The sequence below is a fragment of the Lytechinus variegatus genome, chromosome 1 (assembly GCF_018143015.1).
Source record: "Lytechinus variegatus isolate NC3 chromosome 1, Lvar_3.0, whole genome shotgun sequence".
NCBI lineage: Eukaryota > Metazoa > Echinodermata > Echinoidea > Temnopleuroida > Toxopneustidae > Lytechinus > Lytechinus variegatus.
Genome location: NC_054740.1, coordinates 79,484,351 through 79,502,437, shown reverse-complemented (window position 1 = coordinate 79,502,437; position 18,087 = coordinate 79,484,351). Strand labels below are relative to the sequence as shown.

At 35.7% G+C, this 18,087-nt stretch overlaps 2 protein-coding genes across 2 annotated transcripts in view; both read right to left on the bottom strand.

Moving 5' to 3' along the window:
- Positions 1 to 18,087, bottom strand: part of LOC121424356 (triple functional domain protein-like) — an 83,749-nt gene that overhangs the window by 11,584 nt on the left and 54,078 nt on the right. Inside the window, 7 exon segments of the mRNA XM_041620014.1 lie at positions 234 to 390; positions 12,308 to 12,585; positions 13,152 to 14,200; positions 14,506 to 14,674; positions 15,156 to 15,344; positions 16,097 to 16,225; positions 17,264 to 17,356. Coding sequence (XP_041475948.1) covers positions 234 to 390; positions 12,308 to 12,585; positions 13,152 to 14,200; positions 14,506 to 14,674; positions 15,156 to 15,344; positions 16,097 to 16,225; positions 17,264 to 17,356 — 2,064 coding nt within the window.
- LOC121424363 lies at positions 4,504 to 12,301 on the bottom strand. The gene has a single exon (XM_041620026.1). It carries the CDS (start codon positions 10,224 to 10,226, stop codon positions 8,760 to 8,762), a length of 1,467 nt encoding a protein of 488 aa, XP_041475960.1. The 5' UTR covers positions 10,227 to 12,301; the 3' UTR covers positions 4,504 to 8,759.

Below are 18,087 nucleotides of genomic sequence, written 5' to 3'. Positions count from 1 at the left end.
AATTACATTCCATTTTAATATACAGCACTTAAAGGGGAGGGGACAAGGAAGTAGAGGAGGAAAAGATGAGGAAAGCAATGATAGGATGATGAGGGTGGAACGATGGGAGTAGGTGAAGTATGGGTGGAGGGGGCAAAAATATTCCTTCTTAATTCTACATTGTACTTCTTTGGCCGATTAACATAATATTAACCATGGTAACATGTCCCTTCAACACATAAATATAATTTTACCTTTCCATGACCTTTAGAGCCTGGTTTCTTCAACTCTCCATCTTCAATACCCCTCCCTGATGCTCGTCGTCTAGGGCGGGGTATCTTACTCTCCTTCTTGCTTCCCGGTGACTTGCCCATTTTACCTTTCAGTCGAAGAGATCCCTGCCATGATTTCCTAGAAACAAACATAATCATTAGAGAATTACTCTCTTATAAAGATATCAATTTTAAGCAGACAAAATACACTTGGATCTAGATTAGGGATTTAAAAAATAGAAAGTTGAAAGGATATCATTTGGTTTGTCCGTCTATTAATACTTGGCATCGATCCGATGCATACAAAATAAACAAGAGGCACAAGCATCCTTTCACAAGAGGTGCATAGAGAACCTGGGCTATTATTTTGAAAATAATCCTGACAAAAAGTTATCCACTGCAAAGGTGTGATTATGATAAATATGGGTAGCATAATTAATTCATATGGACCATATTTTACGTCAAAAGTATGAATGTTGGGTCAATGGGAAACATTCCTTTTAAAACTAATAATAATGAGGTAATCATATTGCATATCTGAGGTGGGTTTCACAAGAGTGACAAAACCATAACCATTGATATCTAATAAGAACAGTTCATAGCACACATTTCTGTGGGATATCAAAGATGACAATTTGTGGAACATGCCCCTGAATCTAATCAGACAATAAATGTCCCATTTCTATCTGTAAGACTTGGGACTAGACTTTAAAATCTCCCCAGAGCAAAAAGTACAATACAATGATAACCATACCTTCCTCTAATCCTGATTGCCTTAATCATTGTGGAAGGAAAATTCACACAACTACACAAGCATGCTACTAAAAACCACATACAATAATGAATATGATTGGATCAACCCTTGACTATTGAACTCTGAATTCTCATAGGCTTTGAACATAGAACAGTTGATTCCAGCTGGAAATTTGGGGGCAATTATGGGTGAAGTAATACAGTGATTTTCAACTTCGGTATTGAAATTTTGGTGCTGGTGTATGGCTAATTGCTATATTAACACAGCATCAAACTTAAAAAGAGGCAGGTCCTTGGACAGTATTAAAACTATCAATATTGTGATTTGAATAATATAGTGAACTTGGATTGAGTGTTGGAGCTGGGGAAGGCAATGTAAAATGTGCTTCCAATACCAACACCAATCTTGAAAATCATCCACTGTCCTCCATATGAAGCAATAAGATAAAGGGTAATGTTGCTATAGAAAATAATACTTCCAGTTACCCAAATAAGTGACAATCGTTATCTTATCTAAGCGAACTAGTAGACTACGATAGAAAAAATGATTTGAGCAAAGTCAAGGAGAGGGACAAGTTTCTTTCAGAGTTCATGCGAAACAGAGTACTAGAATAAACTGACTTAGCACCACACAAATGAGAAGATATTGGTTGACATGCGTGCAAAGGATGCAGCTACAAAGAAAATACCAAAGAAAACAGGAGAGGAAAGATGACCAAGGAAAAAGACAACTGGGATATAAAAGGGGAAGGATGAAGGAAAATATTAGAAGGAAAAAGGCAAAAGAATACACAAGCTTAATCAATCTGATATGTAGGGTGTCTGTAGTAGGAGTAGGAACAGTGTTGCAAGAAGAATTGGGGGGAACAAAAAACCTGACTGCTTTTTGGTAGATTTGAAGTGTAAGATTGTCTGCACACAGACAGCGAGCTATTGATAGAGAATAAACCTTTATTAGGTATCTCCTATAATTGCGCAATGTGAACAAATACATGCTGGATTAAAGAAGAAATGGGGTGATGCTGTAGTTTCAACACAGAGTAAAGAAAGACATAAAAAATATACAAGTTTACATGAGTAAAATGAATAACAAACAGTACTAGTACCAATAGAGAAATGCCAATATTTTCACCAGGGGTAGAAAAATTAATCCATGTTTAAATCGAAGGTTTACCAATGCGCAAGGAAAAATATAAAAAGGGCTAGAAGTCATCCCAAAATGTAAAAAAAATCACTTATTTTTGCAAAAGAGCTCCAATAAATATATATATTGGTGATGAAGAAGGGAAAAACATAAAATACACCTCTTACCAAAAAAGGAAGGGTTTTTGTCTTGAGACATGTGCTGTCAAATTTGACATGAACCTGTGACAGAAGTCTTCTTTTTTTCCCCAAAAATGACATGCAAACAAATTTCCAAAACCATATTTTGATTTCATGCAATTTTTATTCTGACATGGAAAGAAGTTTCAATGCATATGCAGGATGAACGACAAATTTTTTTAACTTAATATACGAATATACGTAACTCTGGGATATGAATTCTACAAGCAAACCCATTGTCTGGACTAAGGCAGAAAATAAATCATGCACAAAGAGAGAGACAGGGAATATGAACCTTTACACAAGTATAAAGAATAAAAACATTTATTTTAAAACCATTTCATAACACTTAGCTTGAATGCAACACGCAGAATTACAACATACATTAAGAGCAAAGCCATCATTACAAATACAACACAAATTTTATTTTCATCCTTTGTGCTTAAGAAAGATTAATGTGAATAAACTATTACTAAACACCAAGCAACTAAGTTTTGACACCAATAAGCATCATAAAAACACGTAAGGAGTCCACAAAATTGATGCGTCATCAGACTGACCTCTGGCAGATAGCTTGAGCGGACTCCATCACATTGAGTTGTAGTGCATGCAACTCACCAAATACTAAGATTGTAGGAGGTTGCGTGAATCAAACTTGATGTTGCATGCAACGTTGCATCCAGGGCATTGATGACATGTAGTCCATTCATTGATGGAATCTGGATTCATGGATGCAATGCTGTCTCTTCAAACAGACATGCTGAACCAAATGCTGCTCTAAGATTGTGGAGTGTGGAGCATTGTGGCCCAGTGGATTAGTCTCTGGACTTTGAAACAGGGGGCCCTGGGTTCAAATCCCAGCCATGGCGTAGTTTGTGCTGCACTCAACCCAGGTGAGGTGAATGGGTACCTGGCAGGAATTTATTCCTTGAAATGCCGAGCGCTGGAAAGGCTGCTTGGGCTACAGCCGCGGTAATAATGTCTTTTGAAAGCACATAGAGACATTATTTATAATGTGTTATGCACTATACAAGAACTGACTATTATTATTATTATTATTGTTGTTGTTGTTGTAAAACTATATACCACAACCCCAACATAAACAATAAGCAATGTTGATTCACCCATCTCCCCCCCCACACACACATACACAATCACAATAAGCAAACTAATTGATAGAAGAGACATTAAAAGGATGGTCCGAGCTGAAAGTATTTATAGCTTAATAAATAAAGTAGAATTCACTGAGCAAAATGCCGGAAATTTCATCAAAATTGGATGACAAATAACAAAGTTATTGAACTTTAAATATTAGCAATATTTTGTGAAAACAGTCATCATGAATATTAATTAGGTGGACTGATGTCACATCTCCACTTGCTCTTTTGTATTTTATTTTATGAAATTAGGTTTATTCAAATTTTTTTCCTCCAAGAACTAGAAAAATTGGATTGACAACTGATTTAGTGCATTAGATATTTATTGCTGCAACTTATTTCATTATAAGAGAGATATATTTTTCACACAATTATAAAATAATGAAAACAATATGAATTTATGTAATACCATAAGAAAACGGAAAGTGGAGATATGAGATCATCAGCCCACCTAATGAATATTTATGACGACTGTTCTCACAAAATATTGCTTAACTTTAAACTTCAATAACTTTATCATTTGTGATCCGATTTTGATGATATTTTCAGCATTTTGCTAAGTGAATTCTACTTTATGTATTTAGATATAAATATTTTCAGCCCGGACCATCCCTTTAAAGTTTAATAGCCAATATTGAAAAGGTTCATGGAGACCTATTCCTTATGTATATCGGAAATTACCTATTTCATAACATGTGCAATTACATATGAATTATAAACTGTCAATAAGTTGCATTTCTCTAGTTCCATGCATGTATTTCATCTTCAATGACCCCCTTGATATTCCAGAATTGTATTTATGATAAATTATTTGGTTGATTTTTAATATTTCTAGCTGAACTCATTGCTCTCAAAAATGTGTTTTTATTTTTGGGGGCTACTTTTCCCAACTTACTAGTTAAAACTGCAACATTGGATAAGCATTAACATTACAATGAATGAGGATTTCAAGGGCTCTTTTCAACATATTTGGGGCTATAATCGTCCCCAGCCCCCTTGCAATTTTTTCTCTGGCTCTCTCATTGTATTTACTTTGCTTTTAAACTACTTTTTAAATCAATAAGGGGAGCCTTTCATGAAAAGACTTGTCAGATACTTTAAATGGTAAGTCCCATCTTATTAGACTAGGCAGTTACCATAGGAAGAGTGCTGAGCCAATCAGAATCACGGAAAGTTTTCAGATGTGACATATCAGACAGAAATGTTGATGAAACACCCCTCGGCTTAGTGAGAATGTGACTATACTACGCCCATTTTATTCTGGATGTTACAAATTGATTTATAACCTTCCAGGGTTATAGTTTCAACCATGTCCCTGTAGAGCAGTCAACAAGAAGTTTTAATCTTGGACGACAGATGCTTCTACAAAGGCTGAGATCTACATCAGTGCCATTTCCCTCTTGCAAATGAATCGTCGTGATACTCAGGAGAGAAATACTCACATGACCACAACTTTGTCATGCTATTATTTTTTTTAGCACAACACAGATTCACCATCAACCTGCAGTAAAGAACTGGAGGACCAACGAAACCTCCAGAGTTGAAGAATGCGAAGATGATTCAACCATCGATTTAATTGTTGTAGAAGCATTCATCATGCAAAACAAAAGAATCTATTATGTCCCTTACATGTATGTGAATTTACGATTCGTTAATTTTAAGAGAGCAAGTTCTTACAATGAGAGAGCTGTTCCTACATAGAAATCAAAGTACAAACAAATTTCATAATCACAACCAATCAGCTCATCATTTTTTTTCCATCTTTATTTTTCCAATAATATTATATTTTTTTGCATCCAGACATTGAATACACAATCTTACGATTGGTGTCAAACTTATAATAACAATAATCATCATAATATGTCTTTCTCTTTGTCACCATCATCTCCACTTTAAATTCATCTACAACTCTGCATGTCTCCATCATTTTTGTATCGTCATAAAGAGAAGAAAAAAAAACACAACAGTTCTGCCATTTCACAGAATAATTAATTAATCTTGAACACACAAGAGAAAAAAAGTTACAATCAATTGAATATAACAAGAGAGATAGCCATAGAAGTATCAATTAAAATTCACATTAATTTTTTTGTACTTATGTTCTTTTACATAGTATTTTTCATTATTGTACACACTTTGTCACAGTATCTTTTTAATCTAGCTTTGTACCTTATTAACATTTTGTACAAGAAAGTCAACAAGAGATTATGTATATAAAGTGATAGAGAGGAAAAATAAAAATGACAATACCTCGTATTTGAGTAACAAACTCTGCAACCTTTGAGATTTTATTTCCTTTTTTTTTGCAATGAAAGTTCCGTTATCTAGTTCTCAATGAGTAGTACTAGCATAAAGGGACTGAAATATTAGCAATGGCCACACACTATGTAACATGCTTACAAATATTTAGCTAATAGTATGATCATATGTATATGCTAGATATAAATAAAGTGTAAAAATAAATCCAGTCTCTCAGTACTCTCATTCTTGCACTACAATATGATATATAATGATTAAGATCCATTCACTCTATAGCGAGTGACTCATGCTGGGCAAATTTCAACTTTTTACAATTGCCAAACAATTTACCAAAAAACAAAAGTATGGTGCAAGAGCTCTTATACCTAAAAAGTATAATATATTCAGTCTGAACGCGATTACCAATCATCACCTTTGATGAAGATGAAATATACAAAAGTGAAAGAATACACAAGATTTATTTTGTTCTGTTTGAAGCTGTGTAGTTCTTGCACCAAGCATCAAGGCTTGGCTTTTTTTCAATAAGAATCTTTAATGGAACAATACCAAAACAAAGAGAGCATGCTCCTTTGTCCATTTGAACGTCTAAAGTATACCTAGTATAAATTGATGAACTCTATTAGTCTGGGAGTGATCACTAACAGCTAAAATCAATTACAAGTGAGATAAAAATCAATTTCCAGAAATTTGATTGGTAAACAGTTTCTTGATAATGATTTAAGCAGTTAGTGAATCTTACACAGCACAAATGCAATGCTTTTCTCCCATAAACGCATTCTCCAAGTACACCAAATATTGTTTGTATAACTGGTAAAAGGGAGTCAATAATCCCAAAATAGTTTGTATACACCAAGGAGTGATGAAATGTTATTATTAAACTGGTTAACAAAAATGAAAAGAAAAATCCGTCAACAGAGGAGAACAACAGATTATTCATGCCATTGGTGCTAATGTGTAGCAACTCACCAATAAAGACAGTGCTTTGATTCAAATTCTGTACAGATTAAAATGTCTTGAAATATGGCCCAGAGTGCGGAACAAATCAATGCTGGCATACCAAATTTCTTCTCTAAACTTCTCTTAAATCACCCGACAGTACGATTAAGAGAAAACCCATCTAGGGATATAAAGAATGTTCTAATCAAATAAAGAGGGTCTGTACATCCTATAATACATATTTTATATCTAGACTAAATTCAATACATCAAAGTATGTACAATCAGATAATCTACAGTGCAGATATATTCATGTTGATACATCACACATAAAAGTTGTTCTTACTTGTTTGAGTGCAACATACATGGTTTGTTTCTAATACGTTTTTGCCATCTTAGACACGTGCCCCGTTTCACAATTTTGGTGAGACCATATTCCACAAAAAAGTTAATCAGTTACATTTCAATCAACACACAATGAGTGGAAACGATTGTAAAAGGTTTGCTTTACTGTTTTTTGAGCAAGAACAATATTCATCAAAGATTATCAATTTAAAGATAGAATTATTCAAATAAAAGGGTATATTTCCTCTGTTATACACACTATAAAATATCACAAGGATTCCTAGATAAAGAAAAACAACAACGGATGAGAGCATATATATTTTGAATGGCTGATTACACAGCAGTGCTTTTCATCAAATCAGTATTTCTTTGAGTGCAAGGAGCATAAGGTAATTTGAATGATGGATGAGATTACTATTTCAGCTACTAGAATTAATTTTGTGACTCTCATTGTAAAAATCCTCAGAAAATGTAATGCTGTTCATCTTCCATATGAAGTTATATGATTGTAAGCGTATCAAATTAAACGATCCATCCATCACCTGATGAAATTGAAATATATTCATTCCTTGTGTCATTTTTTTTTCAGTTTTCCCCATGCTGCGATTTTGTTGATAAATTAGTGATATTTACCAAGGCACCTTTTATGTGAAAAGGTGATGCATGGAGAAGAAAAAAAAATGTTTTGGTTTTGTTCATCTAGGTTTTCCATAGGTATAAGAACATGTTAAAAATGTAATAGAATGGGAGAAAATTTCACTTCAGTTACTATAGACTGAGATATGCTATAATTTGAATTGTTTAACTGATGTTCTAAATAATATCCCTCCACTCGACTTGAATATCCAAACATCATGTAAATAGAGGATGAAATTGTAACCAAATGATCTACCACCACCCAACCATGAACTCTGACAATTCTACAGTGGCCCAAAAAGAAAAATCAATATTTCATGGTTAACTGGGATAAAACATAAGCATGAACATGACCAATAATCTACATTTGTATATTGCAGATCCGGATGGGATAACTGACTGACTTTGATAGACGAAATAAAAACATGACATAATGTAACCAAAAAAGAGAGAAAAAACAAAACAAAATGGAACCAGTGATAGTATATCTCCAATAAGGATGACTTCAAAAATATATCCTCATGAGTAGTCCCACATCACGTTTCAAAATGGAACAATGTGAATTAAAATGGGGCAACATATTTTGAAATGCCCAATACCTATTGAAAGCAAAAGTTTTGCCTTTTCTTAATGCCCAAGCTATTTAGGGGGATATATGAATAACTGTACTATACAGATGGATTACATCACATGAACCATCATACTTTCCAGCAATTTTGTATGTTACCGATGATATAAAATCATAAAATCATAGAAATGTTATATCATATGGTGAACATTGAATACATGTTTGTTCTTCTTCATTAAGGTGAACATAATTCTCATCACCAAATCGATATTCATGAAATATTCAGGTTTGGAATGTCAATCTACCGTATCACATTCCAAAATGCAATGATTTTCTCAATCAATATCAATATTGGATAAAACAACCCTTCCTTGATTATAATTTCTTGAATAGCAAGTCCTTTGGTTCTTGCTCTGAAATGAAAAACTAGTTTGAATTTGTTCTTGAATAATTAAAACTGCTTTATTCTATCTTAGGGTAGTGTGAGATATGAGTGCATAAATTTGCTTCACTATTTGTAGACTCTCTCAATCTATTGGATAAAACAACTTTTCTTAGGTTCTTGGTTTTCAGATATTGAGTCTTCTGGGTCTGTTAGTTTATTAGATAAACAACTTTTCTTGGATTCTTCGGTTTCAGATATTGAGTCTTCTGGGCCTGTTGGTCGATCAGATAAACAACTTTTCTTTGTTTCTTGGTTTTCAGATATTGAGTCCTCTGGTTCTAGATCAAAACCGGTTTTAATTGGTTCCTGGACCGGTATTAGTAGTTCATTTTGGTTGCCACTAGTAAGCAGGAAAGTGGTTTCCTTCCCCATCTCTTCAATACAACTCTTGCCAGTGTTAAATTTGTCTTCACAAGATGATGTCTCTACATCAAAAGAGGAGTACAGATATTCTTTCATATAATTCTGGTACAAATTTCCTATTGGATGGTGATCTACATGATCAGAATATGATTGTCTTTCTACACTTTCTTTAATGCTTTGAGACTCACAACAAAATTTTTCACAAATATCCCTAGTATCCTGTTCATCAAAGTGTCTTTCTTTTGCATTTTCTTCATAGTGAGGAAGCTCCTGACTTTTAGCCCTAGGAAAGTCAAATGCAGGCAACCCCAAACTACGTGAATTCCATTTTTGGTAGAAATCTGGACTGAACAACTCTTCAAAACTGATACTGTGGCCATAGGGTGACAGGGGAGAATATGTATCATGAAGGATGTTGTGATCTTGTGGTGTAACCTCAGAAAAATTTGGCAATGATCCTCTCTTGGCTCTGCTGAGTTGGACCGACCCTACAGGCTTTGACATTACGTCCTCAGTTTGGAATTTATTCAAGAAGTCCGTGATCTCGTGAGAGTATAAACAAGAATATTGGGACTTGGTTACAACATCTTGGTGATTTGTGCAAGAACTCGCCGATTCAGTTTTAATATCTGGGAGATTTGCACAAGAATTCATTAACTCATTTTCAATATCTTGGAGATTTGAGAAAGAACTTGATGACTGAATTTTAATATCTTGAAGTTTTGAGCACGAAGTTAATGTCTCAAGTTCTATCTCTTGGAGATTTGAACAAGAGCTCAGTAGAACAGTATCAATATCTGGTATATGCTGATTTGAACAAGAACCCAATGACTCATTTTCAATATCTTGGTGATTTGAGCAAGAACATGGGGACTCCGTTCTAACATGTATGGAATCTGAGCTAATACTCAATGACTCAATTTCAATACCTTGATGGTTTGAGCAAGAACCTGGGGACTTATTTTTAACATGTTTGGAATCTGAGCAAGAAGTCAATGACTGATTTTCGTCAATATTTTGGAGAATTGAGTGAGAATTTGGCAACTCAGTTCCGATATCATGAGGATCTGAGCATGAACTCAGTGACCTGGTTTCCTCCTCAGAACTGTAAACACAACTACAATTACTATACCATGATAATCCAAAGTAAGCAAAAGCAGAGAAATTGAGGGAAAGAAAATGACAAAACATTATTAATCATGTCTCGTTGTGACAAAGCAAACCATTCTACATAATACTTAAGGGCAAAGGTCAGCCTTAAGAAGAAATAAGAAGAAAATAAATTAGTTAAGTTCACCATTTCTGAGTTACTTTACTCATGGTTCATTGTGGAAAAAACCCAGATATCAAATGCCTAACCTTTATTTAAAAATTACTAATCAATGCATATTCTAATTTTCTCTTTTTATAGTTCCCTCAAGGCCTGGTCCCACTGACTGATGGACACAAAATGGTATTCATACAAGAAAAAATTCAGGGGAGGGGGGCTCCATCCGTTTTTATCCGCTCCAGACAATGGACAAAATGGGCAAACAATAAAATCACTGTGGATGGATGCTCGATGGATATAGAGCGTATGAAAACAAGAATACAAGAGTAAACAACGGATACATAACGTTTTCCAATGGATGGCAAGATTCTTTTTCGTTTCACATCCTCTTAGTATCCTTAAGTGCAGTGGGACTAGGCCTTTACATAGGGAGCATTCCCCCAAGAGGGAAATGTTTTGTTGCCAGAAGAAGTAAACAGAGAGAGAGAGATGCATGTAAATCTTCACACAATGAGGCTTCATGAAATTCTCCATTTAAATCAGTCATGTTTATGAGTACCATTTACCTTGCAAAGAAAGACACAAGTTATGCTCACCAAGAATAATGTTGTAGAGCAAACAGGTCTTAGGTAGAGTATAACAAATTTTGTGGTCAAATGATTGTGAGCAGTAAAATGTGCATATGTAGGATATTCCTTATTACTGAACTTTTGTAATCCCCATGCACGTATACATTTGCACAGGGGTCACCCAGTTCCAGTAGACGATAGGCTAAAGTTGTCAAATCATGTCTCTTGCTAGCTATCGCTTTCATCAAGAATGAAGTTGAAAGTCATAGAGAATGTGAAGAGAAAAAAAACCTGTACTTACCCCCAAAATACAACATCCATTATGCTTCCTTGTATAATTGCTTACCAAATCACCCATGCATAGCTACAGAAAATATTTTCTTCCAAGTTGAAGAAATATTGGCATCAAATCTTTTAACTAAATATTTAAACATAATTTGTATTTTATATACTGCATGTTCCTGTATTTGCCACCCAAAGAATGAAATGCTGAAACAAGACAAATGCTCATTATGTGATAAAACCTGTTGATTGTCATGAAGTAACACAAATTTAAAGGGGCTGTCAAGTTGACATAGCACATGGAATTTAATATGACGTGTAATGACCAAACCTTTGAAATTCAAATTGAAAAGGATAAATCGTCTGTGGAGGGCATCAATTCTGTGTTGGAGTGTGTTTTATCCTAATGACTAGAACAGATGATTCAACAAAACAAAGGGATGGAAAAATGTTTAAATAAAAATAATAAAACTAGATCGTGAAGACTTTAGCTCACCAAATGCATATTTTACAACAAATAATCTCCTGCACCCTGTAACTTTACAGGGATTTAAATGAATGGGCATTTACATTTGGTCCAAAAACATATACCACAATGAAAGAAGTTCCAATGATCTACCATTACACAAATAAGACTACCTATCGTCAAGGTCAGAATGGTTAAGAGTGATGTCCAACTCAACTGCTAAAGGTGTTTTATCGTACTGCAAACAATGGTAAAGATGCAACAAGAAACAAACAGTGAAATAATCCCAAGAAATGTCTCAAGATTTGAAGTCTTCCCACTATGTATGATTGCATCCAACCATATCCCACTTAACGTCAGTGTTCCTGCATGGCTAAGATTCTTATATATCAAGCAGTTTGTCTGAGGATCGTGGGGATGAAAAAAAATAACCCACATATCATCCTGAGTAATGAAGGTTGGTGATATGGTGTTAGTTCCAAAAAGGATTCAAGATAAATGACCATCTCCATGACAAGCCAGTGGGTGATTATAAAAGAATAAAATGAAAGAATAATGTTGATGAGTATGCAGATGTCAATGCATGTAAGTAGTAGAAGTAGTAAATGGTAGTATTTGTAGTAGCAGCAGTAGTTGAAGTAGCAGTGATAGTGTGGTTATGGTGTGGTAGTTTGTGGGGTCTTACTTGCTGGGGCTGTCCTTGGCTGTCGTCGCAGCGACGGCTCCAGGGGAGGGTGAATCCCCTCCCCTGCTCTGGTGTTGGGTGGGGCCGGAGAAGTTGAGGACCTCGCCTGGTATCCATCCTTCCATTGCGGGGGATTGCTTGTCCGCTGCTCGATACACCAGGAACATGTTGTGCTGGTTGGCTGCCAAGATCTGAACAACCTCACCCTTGGAAACACAGATCTCATCCTCCTTCTCTGCTGAGTAGTCCTCTACAATGGGAGCCATGCAGTGATCGCTCTGTTCAAGCATGACACATCAGAAAAGAAAAATAATATTGACGCATTAGTATATTTCTTTATTCCATCTCTCAGTTATACCGTAGCACAATATCTTGTCATTCTGATTTCAGGGAAAAGAGCTTGGAATAAATGTCAAGAAGATGAACATGGACAAACCAGTCATTGAATACAGGATGTGATAAACCATGAATCACATTCATCAGTAACCAGAGGCCCCTGAATGAACCCTACAAGTATGTGAATCACAGAAATCATTAATGAACAAGTTTAATTGTTGAAATCAAAGATACCAATCAACTCTTGATTTGACATTTGTTCGAATCAATCATTTTTTTCAGAAAAGGATCAAGAGAGACGCAAAGAATAGGACAACAAAATTTACAGAATCTTTGTGGCTCATCCTTGGAATATCACACTTGAAATATGTTTCAGATTATTTATCATTGGAACAAAATTGGACTAGCAAGAAACTTGATAAAGACTGAAATAATTGCATTCATATATTCATAGAAGGTGGATGAATAAAGGTGACTATTGCAAGTGAGCAAAAAATGATCAACTCACAAACGTTCCATCGTCGGGTTCTGAACTGGAAACTGATGTATAGCTTGATCGATTGAAGGGTGAGCCTGCCTGATCTCGGTTTATAACCCCATGAGGAATTTGCGAACGCGCAGGAGATGAGGTTTGACCTTCTTTCTTCTGACTGGACGGTGATTCTGTACTGTCCTTTCCATTCATTTCGCTATCTTTCTGTAGCGAACCTGTGGATGCACGTTTTGAGCGTACGGAAACGCCACTGTCTTTAGACGGGCTGGAGGAGCTTATCACATGTAATGGACTCCCTTTGGCTTTGTTATCGATTGTGACCCCACTACCATTGCCGGCTGAAACTGACCCTGGTGACATCTTCTCGTTGCTGATAACAGCAGTTCCAATATTTGCACTTTGCGTCCGCATTAGCGGACTCTTATTAGCTGCGTTAGTCTTCGGACTTTCCGCCGAAGCGTTCTCCGTCGTCGAATTGTTAGTCGTCACTAAATCCAAATGACTTGACACCGGTACTGACTTGTTTCCTTTCTCCACAGTCTCTTTAGGAGTGCTGGGTACTTCTTTGTGCTCTTTGCCCTTCTGCAAACTCTCCTTGCTTCCCATCGGGCTCGTGTCCCTTGACTTGCTTGGACGAAATGAATGAAACAATCCATCAAAAAATTTCCTCCGGATAGATGGCGACCCTGCCTGGTTGTCCTTCTTATCGTCCTTCCCTTTTTCTGCTTTTTCATCATGGGTGGGCGTACCAGACTTTGCGTCATTTTTCTTGGCATTGTTCTTGGTCTCTCTGAGTTCGTTAAGAGATATAGCTGCTGGAGCAGTCTGGTTCTTGCGGCTCTTGAGGCTGCTGAAGAGGTTATGTTGTTTTTGGAGCTGCGTTGGGGCTTCACTGCTTTGAGATACAGCCTTGCGCAGTTTGGTGGATTTGTCCGCACTTGGCGAGGTAGGGGACGGTGCAGGGGATGGACCAGGAGATTTGCCCTCTGGGGCTCCAAAAGGATCCAATCCTAAACTTTGTCCTCCCTCTAGTCCTTTCTGGTAAGCAATTGGTGATTGCAGGGCTGATGAAAAATAAAGGTAATTAAAGAGTTTAACATCTACCATTGTCACCATATTTATGTAAGAACATTAATTTTGACTAAATTTTGTTTGATAATTCACCCTGCCCATCACGAGGCATTGCATTTCTCTATTGACTTTTAGATGTGGAGTCAACTGCAAATTTGACCTGTTGACCACAATTTTACTTCATTATAATACATAAAGAGAGCTATTTCTGGCATAGATCACAATTTGGTAAATCATCAGGATCCTGGAAAATGAAAGGGGAGGGGGGCCAACGGTCATAGAGGAAACAGAAACCCACCTTTGAGGAGGTTTTGCTGCTGATTAACAACTTGGCTGATCTCTTTGACCCAGTTGATCTTGCTCTCTGGGGTAGTTGCCTGGCAGTTGAGCACTAGACCATCCTTGGCCTTGGCTCTTAGTGTAAACTTGATAGGGTCGTCCTCATCGTCCAACACTAGCTGGTTCACCTGGGGTAAGGGAAATGGAAAGAGACAGGCAGACAATAGAAGGGGAAAATGTAGAAACATATAAGGAAAATGTGTCAGAATTGAGAAAATGGGGACAGGATGGAAAGAATTAGTGTAGATTTGATAGAGAACAGTCATATAAATACACAAGATGAATGCAAACACAAAGATAGACATATGGAGAAAGACACATATTCGAAAACCAAAAAGAATGGAGAAAAAGAGAAAGAGAGAGAGGGGGAGGAGAGTGAAACATAGAAAGAGATACCATAAGTAGAAGCAAGAGAGAGAGAGAGAGATACTGTAAATCAAGGTGAACATATTGAATTAACATGAAATCAATAATTTTTTCACGATACTGACAAATACAAACAAAATACATGTATGATAAGATAAAATAAAAATCACCATGAAAAACATGGTTAAAATGACATTTCTTTCAGACATTCCACTTTTTTCCTTTGCATACTTCAAATCTTACCTTGATACTATGTTTGAAGATATAACCTGGATTACTGAATCCCTTCTTTTTCTCTAGTTGGTCAGCAAAGATGATGATCTGTTCAAACATGAACACCCGTCGTTCTTTATATTTCTGGGTTCCTTCATCTGCTATTGCCACTGAGAGTGTATCTTGTAGAAGCAGCTCCCCTTGTGCATTGATCTTTCCCTGAAATGGGCAATCATATCAGCAACAAAATTAGACAATCTGTTACACAAAATACACACCTCATTGCGTGGTATTCCTCTGGCTTTGATCAAGGTTAGCCACATTTCAACCTCAGAAATACAATAAGTGCCAGCTTCTAAATCATTCAAAGAAAATTGCTTTGATCCAACAGTAAAAAGTTATGCAAGAGTTTAATAATGTTACAAAATGATAAAAAAAAGATAATTTGACTATACTATGAATAAGAAAGGGGACTAGATGAATCCTTGAATGTCTGCAGTCAAAATTTATGCCTCCATCTATGCCTGATACACATAAAACATGCAAAGCAACTATTAAGAATCCAAATAAAATTTGAATGGGAACAAATTCAAACATGTATATAACAGCACTTGAAGGAATGCCATTTGGGATATCCACAATGCAGTGCTCACAGTGCTAATTTGTAGAAATTTACCTAGCTAAAGCCCTATGATCATCCTATATCACAAGCATTTCAAGAAATAAACATTGCTGCCAGGTACCCACTCATTACATCTGAGTCAAGTGCAGGTGAGGTAAATGAGTACCTGGCAGGAATTTATTCCTGAAATGCTGAGCAGGTAACAGCAGCTCGTCTAAAGCCAGGGTAATTATCCTGCAATTTGTAATAGTGCTAAAAGACTTCTGATGAAGAGGTGTCAAGCATTATACAAACAAATATTATTATCATTAAAACTTTCACATAATGATAAAAGATTATAAAGGCTTACATCCCATCCTTGCAGTCTGCTTATAGCCATCATGTCATTAGCTTTCTTTGGGACGACTTTCATGATGTTTACAGCTTGTTCAAGCTCTGTAGTATCCATGCCAGCTCGCTGTGACTGTTTTAAGATGTCCTGTTATAAAAAAAAACACCCCAAAATGTATGTTACACATCATCTGTAACTTGATTTGGTTGTTTTGTGGATGAAAGAAATTGTTCAAGTTAGTCAAAACCACTTTAAGCCATAACTTCATGCAGGATTCCTCTCGGAATGTTTCCTCGTTGGCCATCTAATTCTTCATCAACAAAAAAAGAGGAAAATTTCATGTAGGGAAAGTGCCTTGAAAACCTGCATGGGGCAAAACATTCAACAGACGGGATACAATTTTCCTTCCAAATGTCACATCTGGAACTGATTTTACCCTTACCAATTTTCTTCTTTTTTATTTCTTGCTGCAAGTGGATCATCCAAAGAGGAATAAAATACACAAAACAAAACTTGAAATCAAGATTACTCGTCATCTGCAGTTTGATAGCTTAAAATTTGATTTAAATTTGTTTTTCTTCATATGACAGCCGTTTTGTAATCCCACAAGACGAGGCTTATAAAACAGTGAAGAATTACACTGGAGAGTACATGTTATGTAACATCTCCTCCGGCAATCTATTATCCAGGGTACATTTTCTCATCTTCTCAACATCATCTTCAGATTCAAGACAATTATTTCTAGCATAAACAAAAGACCCTCAAGTAAAACTTTGATAAAAACCTGTATTTTTTTTACACCACAAGTCAAGCATTTAATTGGGAGCAACTATCTATTAGTGCAAATTAAAACAAGATGACCCAAATTTCATTTGAATTCAACAAAATTGCATTACATTAATTCAAGTTCAATTGAGTGCTACATGTAGTTATTATTTTGAGAGGCTTTGCAGCTATATTTTCAATTGCACATAGCAAGGAGGTCATAAACTTAACTGCACATGTATACAATTTTCAATTGTTTTTTTCCCTATAAAAACCCATGTTATATCAAACATTCATAGAAATAAATTTTATGATTTCTTTTTTCCCCTGTTGCCCTTTTCTTCTCACAAAATATTTTTATTTTTCTAAGTAAATGGAACAAAGAATTAAGAATGATGAAACTGCTTTGCTGACTCCTACCTTTAGTAGTAACTGGTATTTCATGATCCTCTGGACAGGTTTGATTAGTAGATCAGGGAGGGCCAATTTGTGACCAAGTTTTACTCTTAACTCCTGTAGAAATGCAATAAAAAGGACAAATTTGAAGGACAACGGAAGGGGGGGACCATTTTAATGTAATACATGTATCCACATGCTTTGTGCAGTTTTCAGAAAGATGGAACTAATCAGTACACGCAATTCCTTGAATGCTTTTTTCCCCCAAATCTGTAAAATGACATCATCAACATTCATCTTTAATCAAATGAATTTTACGATGAAACAATGCTTTCAACAAGCTTTCATTAAGAGTGAAAATCGTCTTGAAGAAGAACTGACAAATTTCTTCACTTAGATGGATCAACAGATAAATCTACAGTTGAAGGAATAATAGAAATCTATTACCAAATATGATTCAAAATATTGGTAGAAATAATTATAAACTAATGATAGAATTATACGCTTCACAGCAACTTGTTTAAAACCATCTAGCCACAAATAAGCTAAAGACAAAGTAAATGCATTGAATCATATCTGAAGTATTACCAGGGCCATTTTGTACAAAGAGTTATGATTGATCCAATCAATCGTAACTGTATGGAAATCCATCAGTGTCAGAATTTTTTCTACAAAAATTTTGCACTATGTCCTTTTTATGCAAAGAGAAGCGCTGTGAATTTTCAAGAAAACAATGAATGCATGAATATACATCACAGCTAGAAAATATTTTGAACGAACATGCATAATAGATGTTGATGTTGCTGGCTGTCCATAATTGCGATTGATCAGATCAATCGTAACTGTTT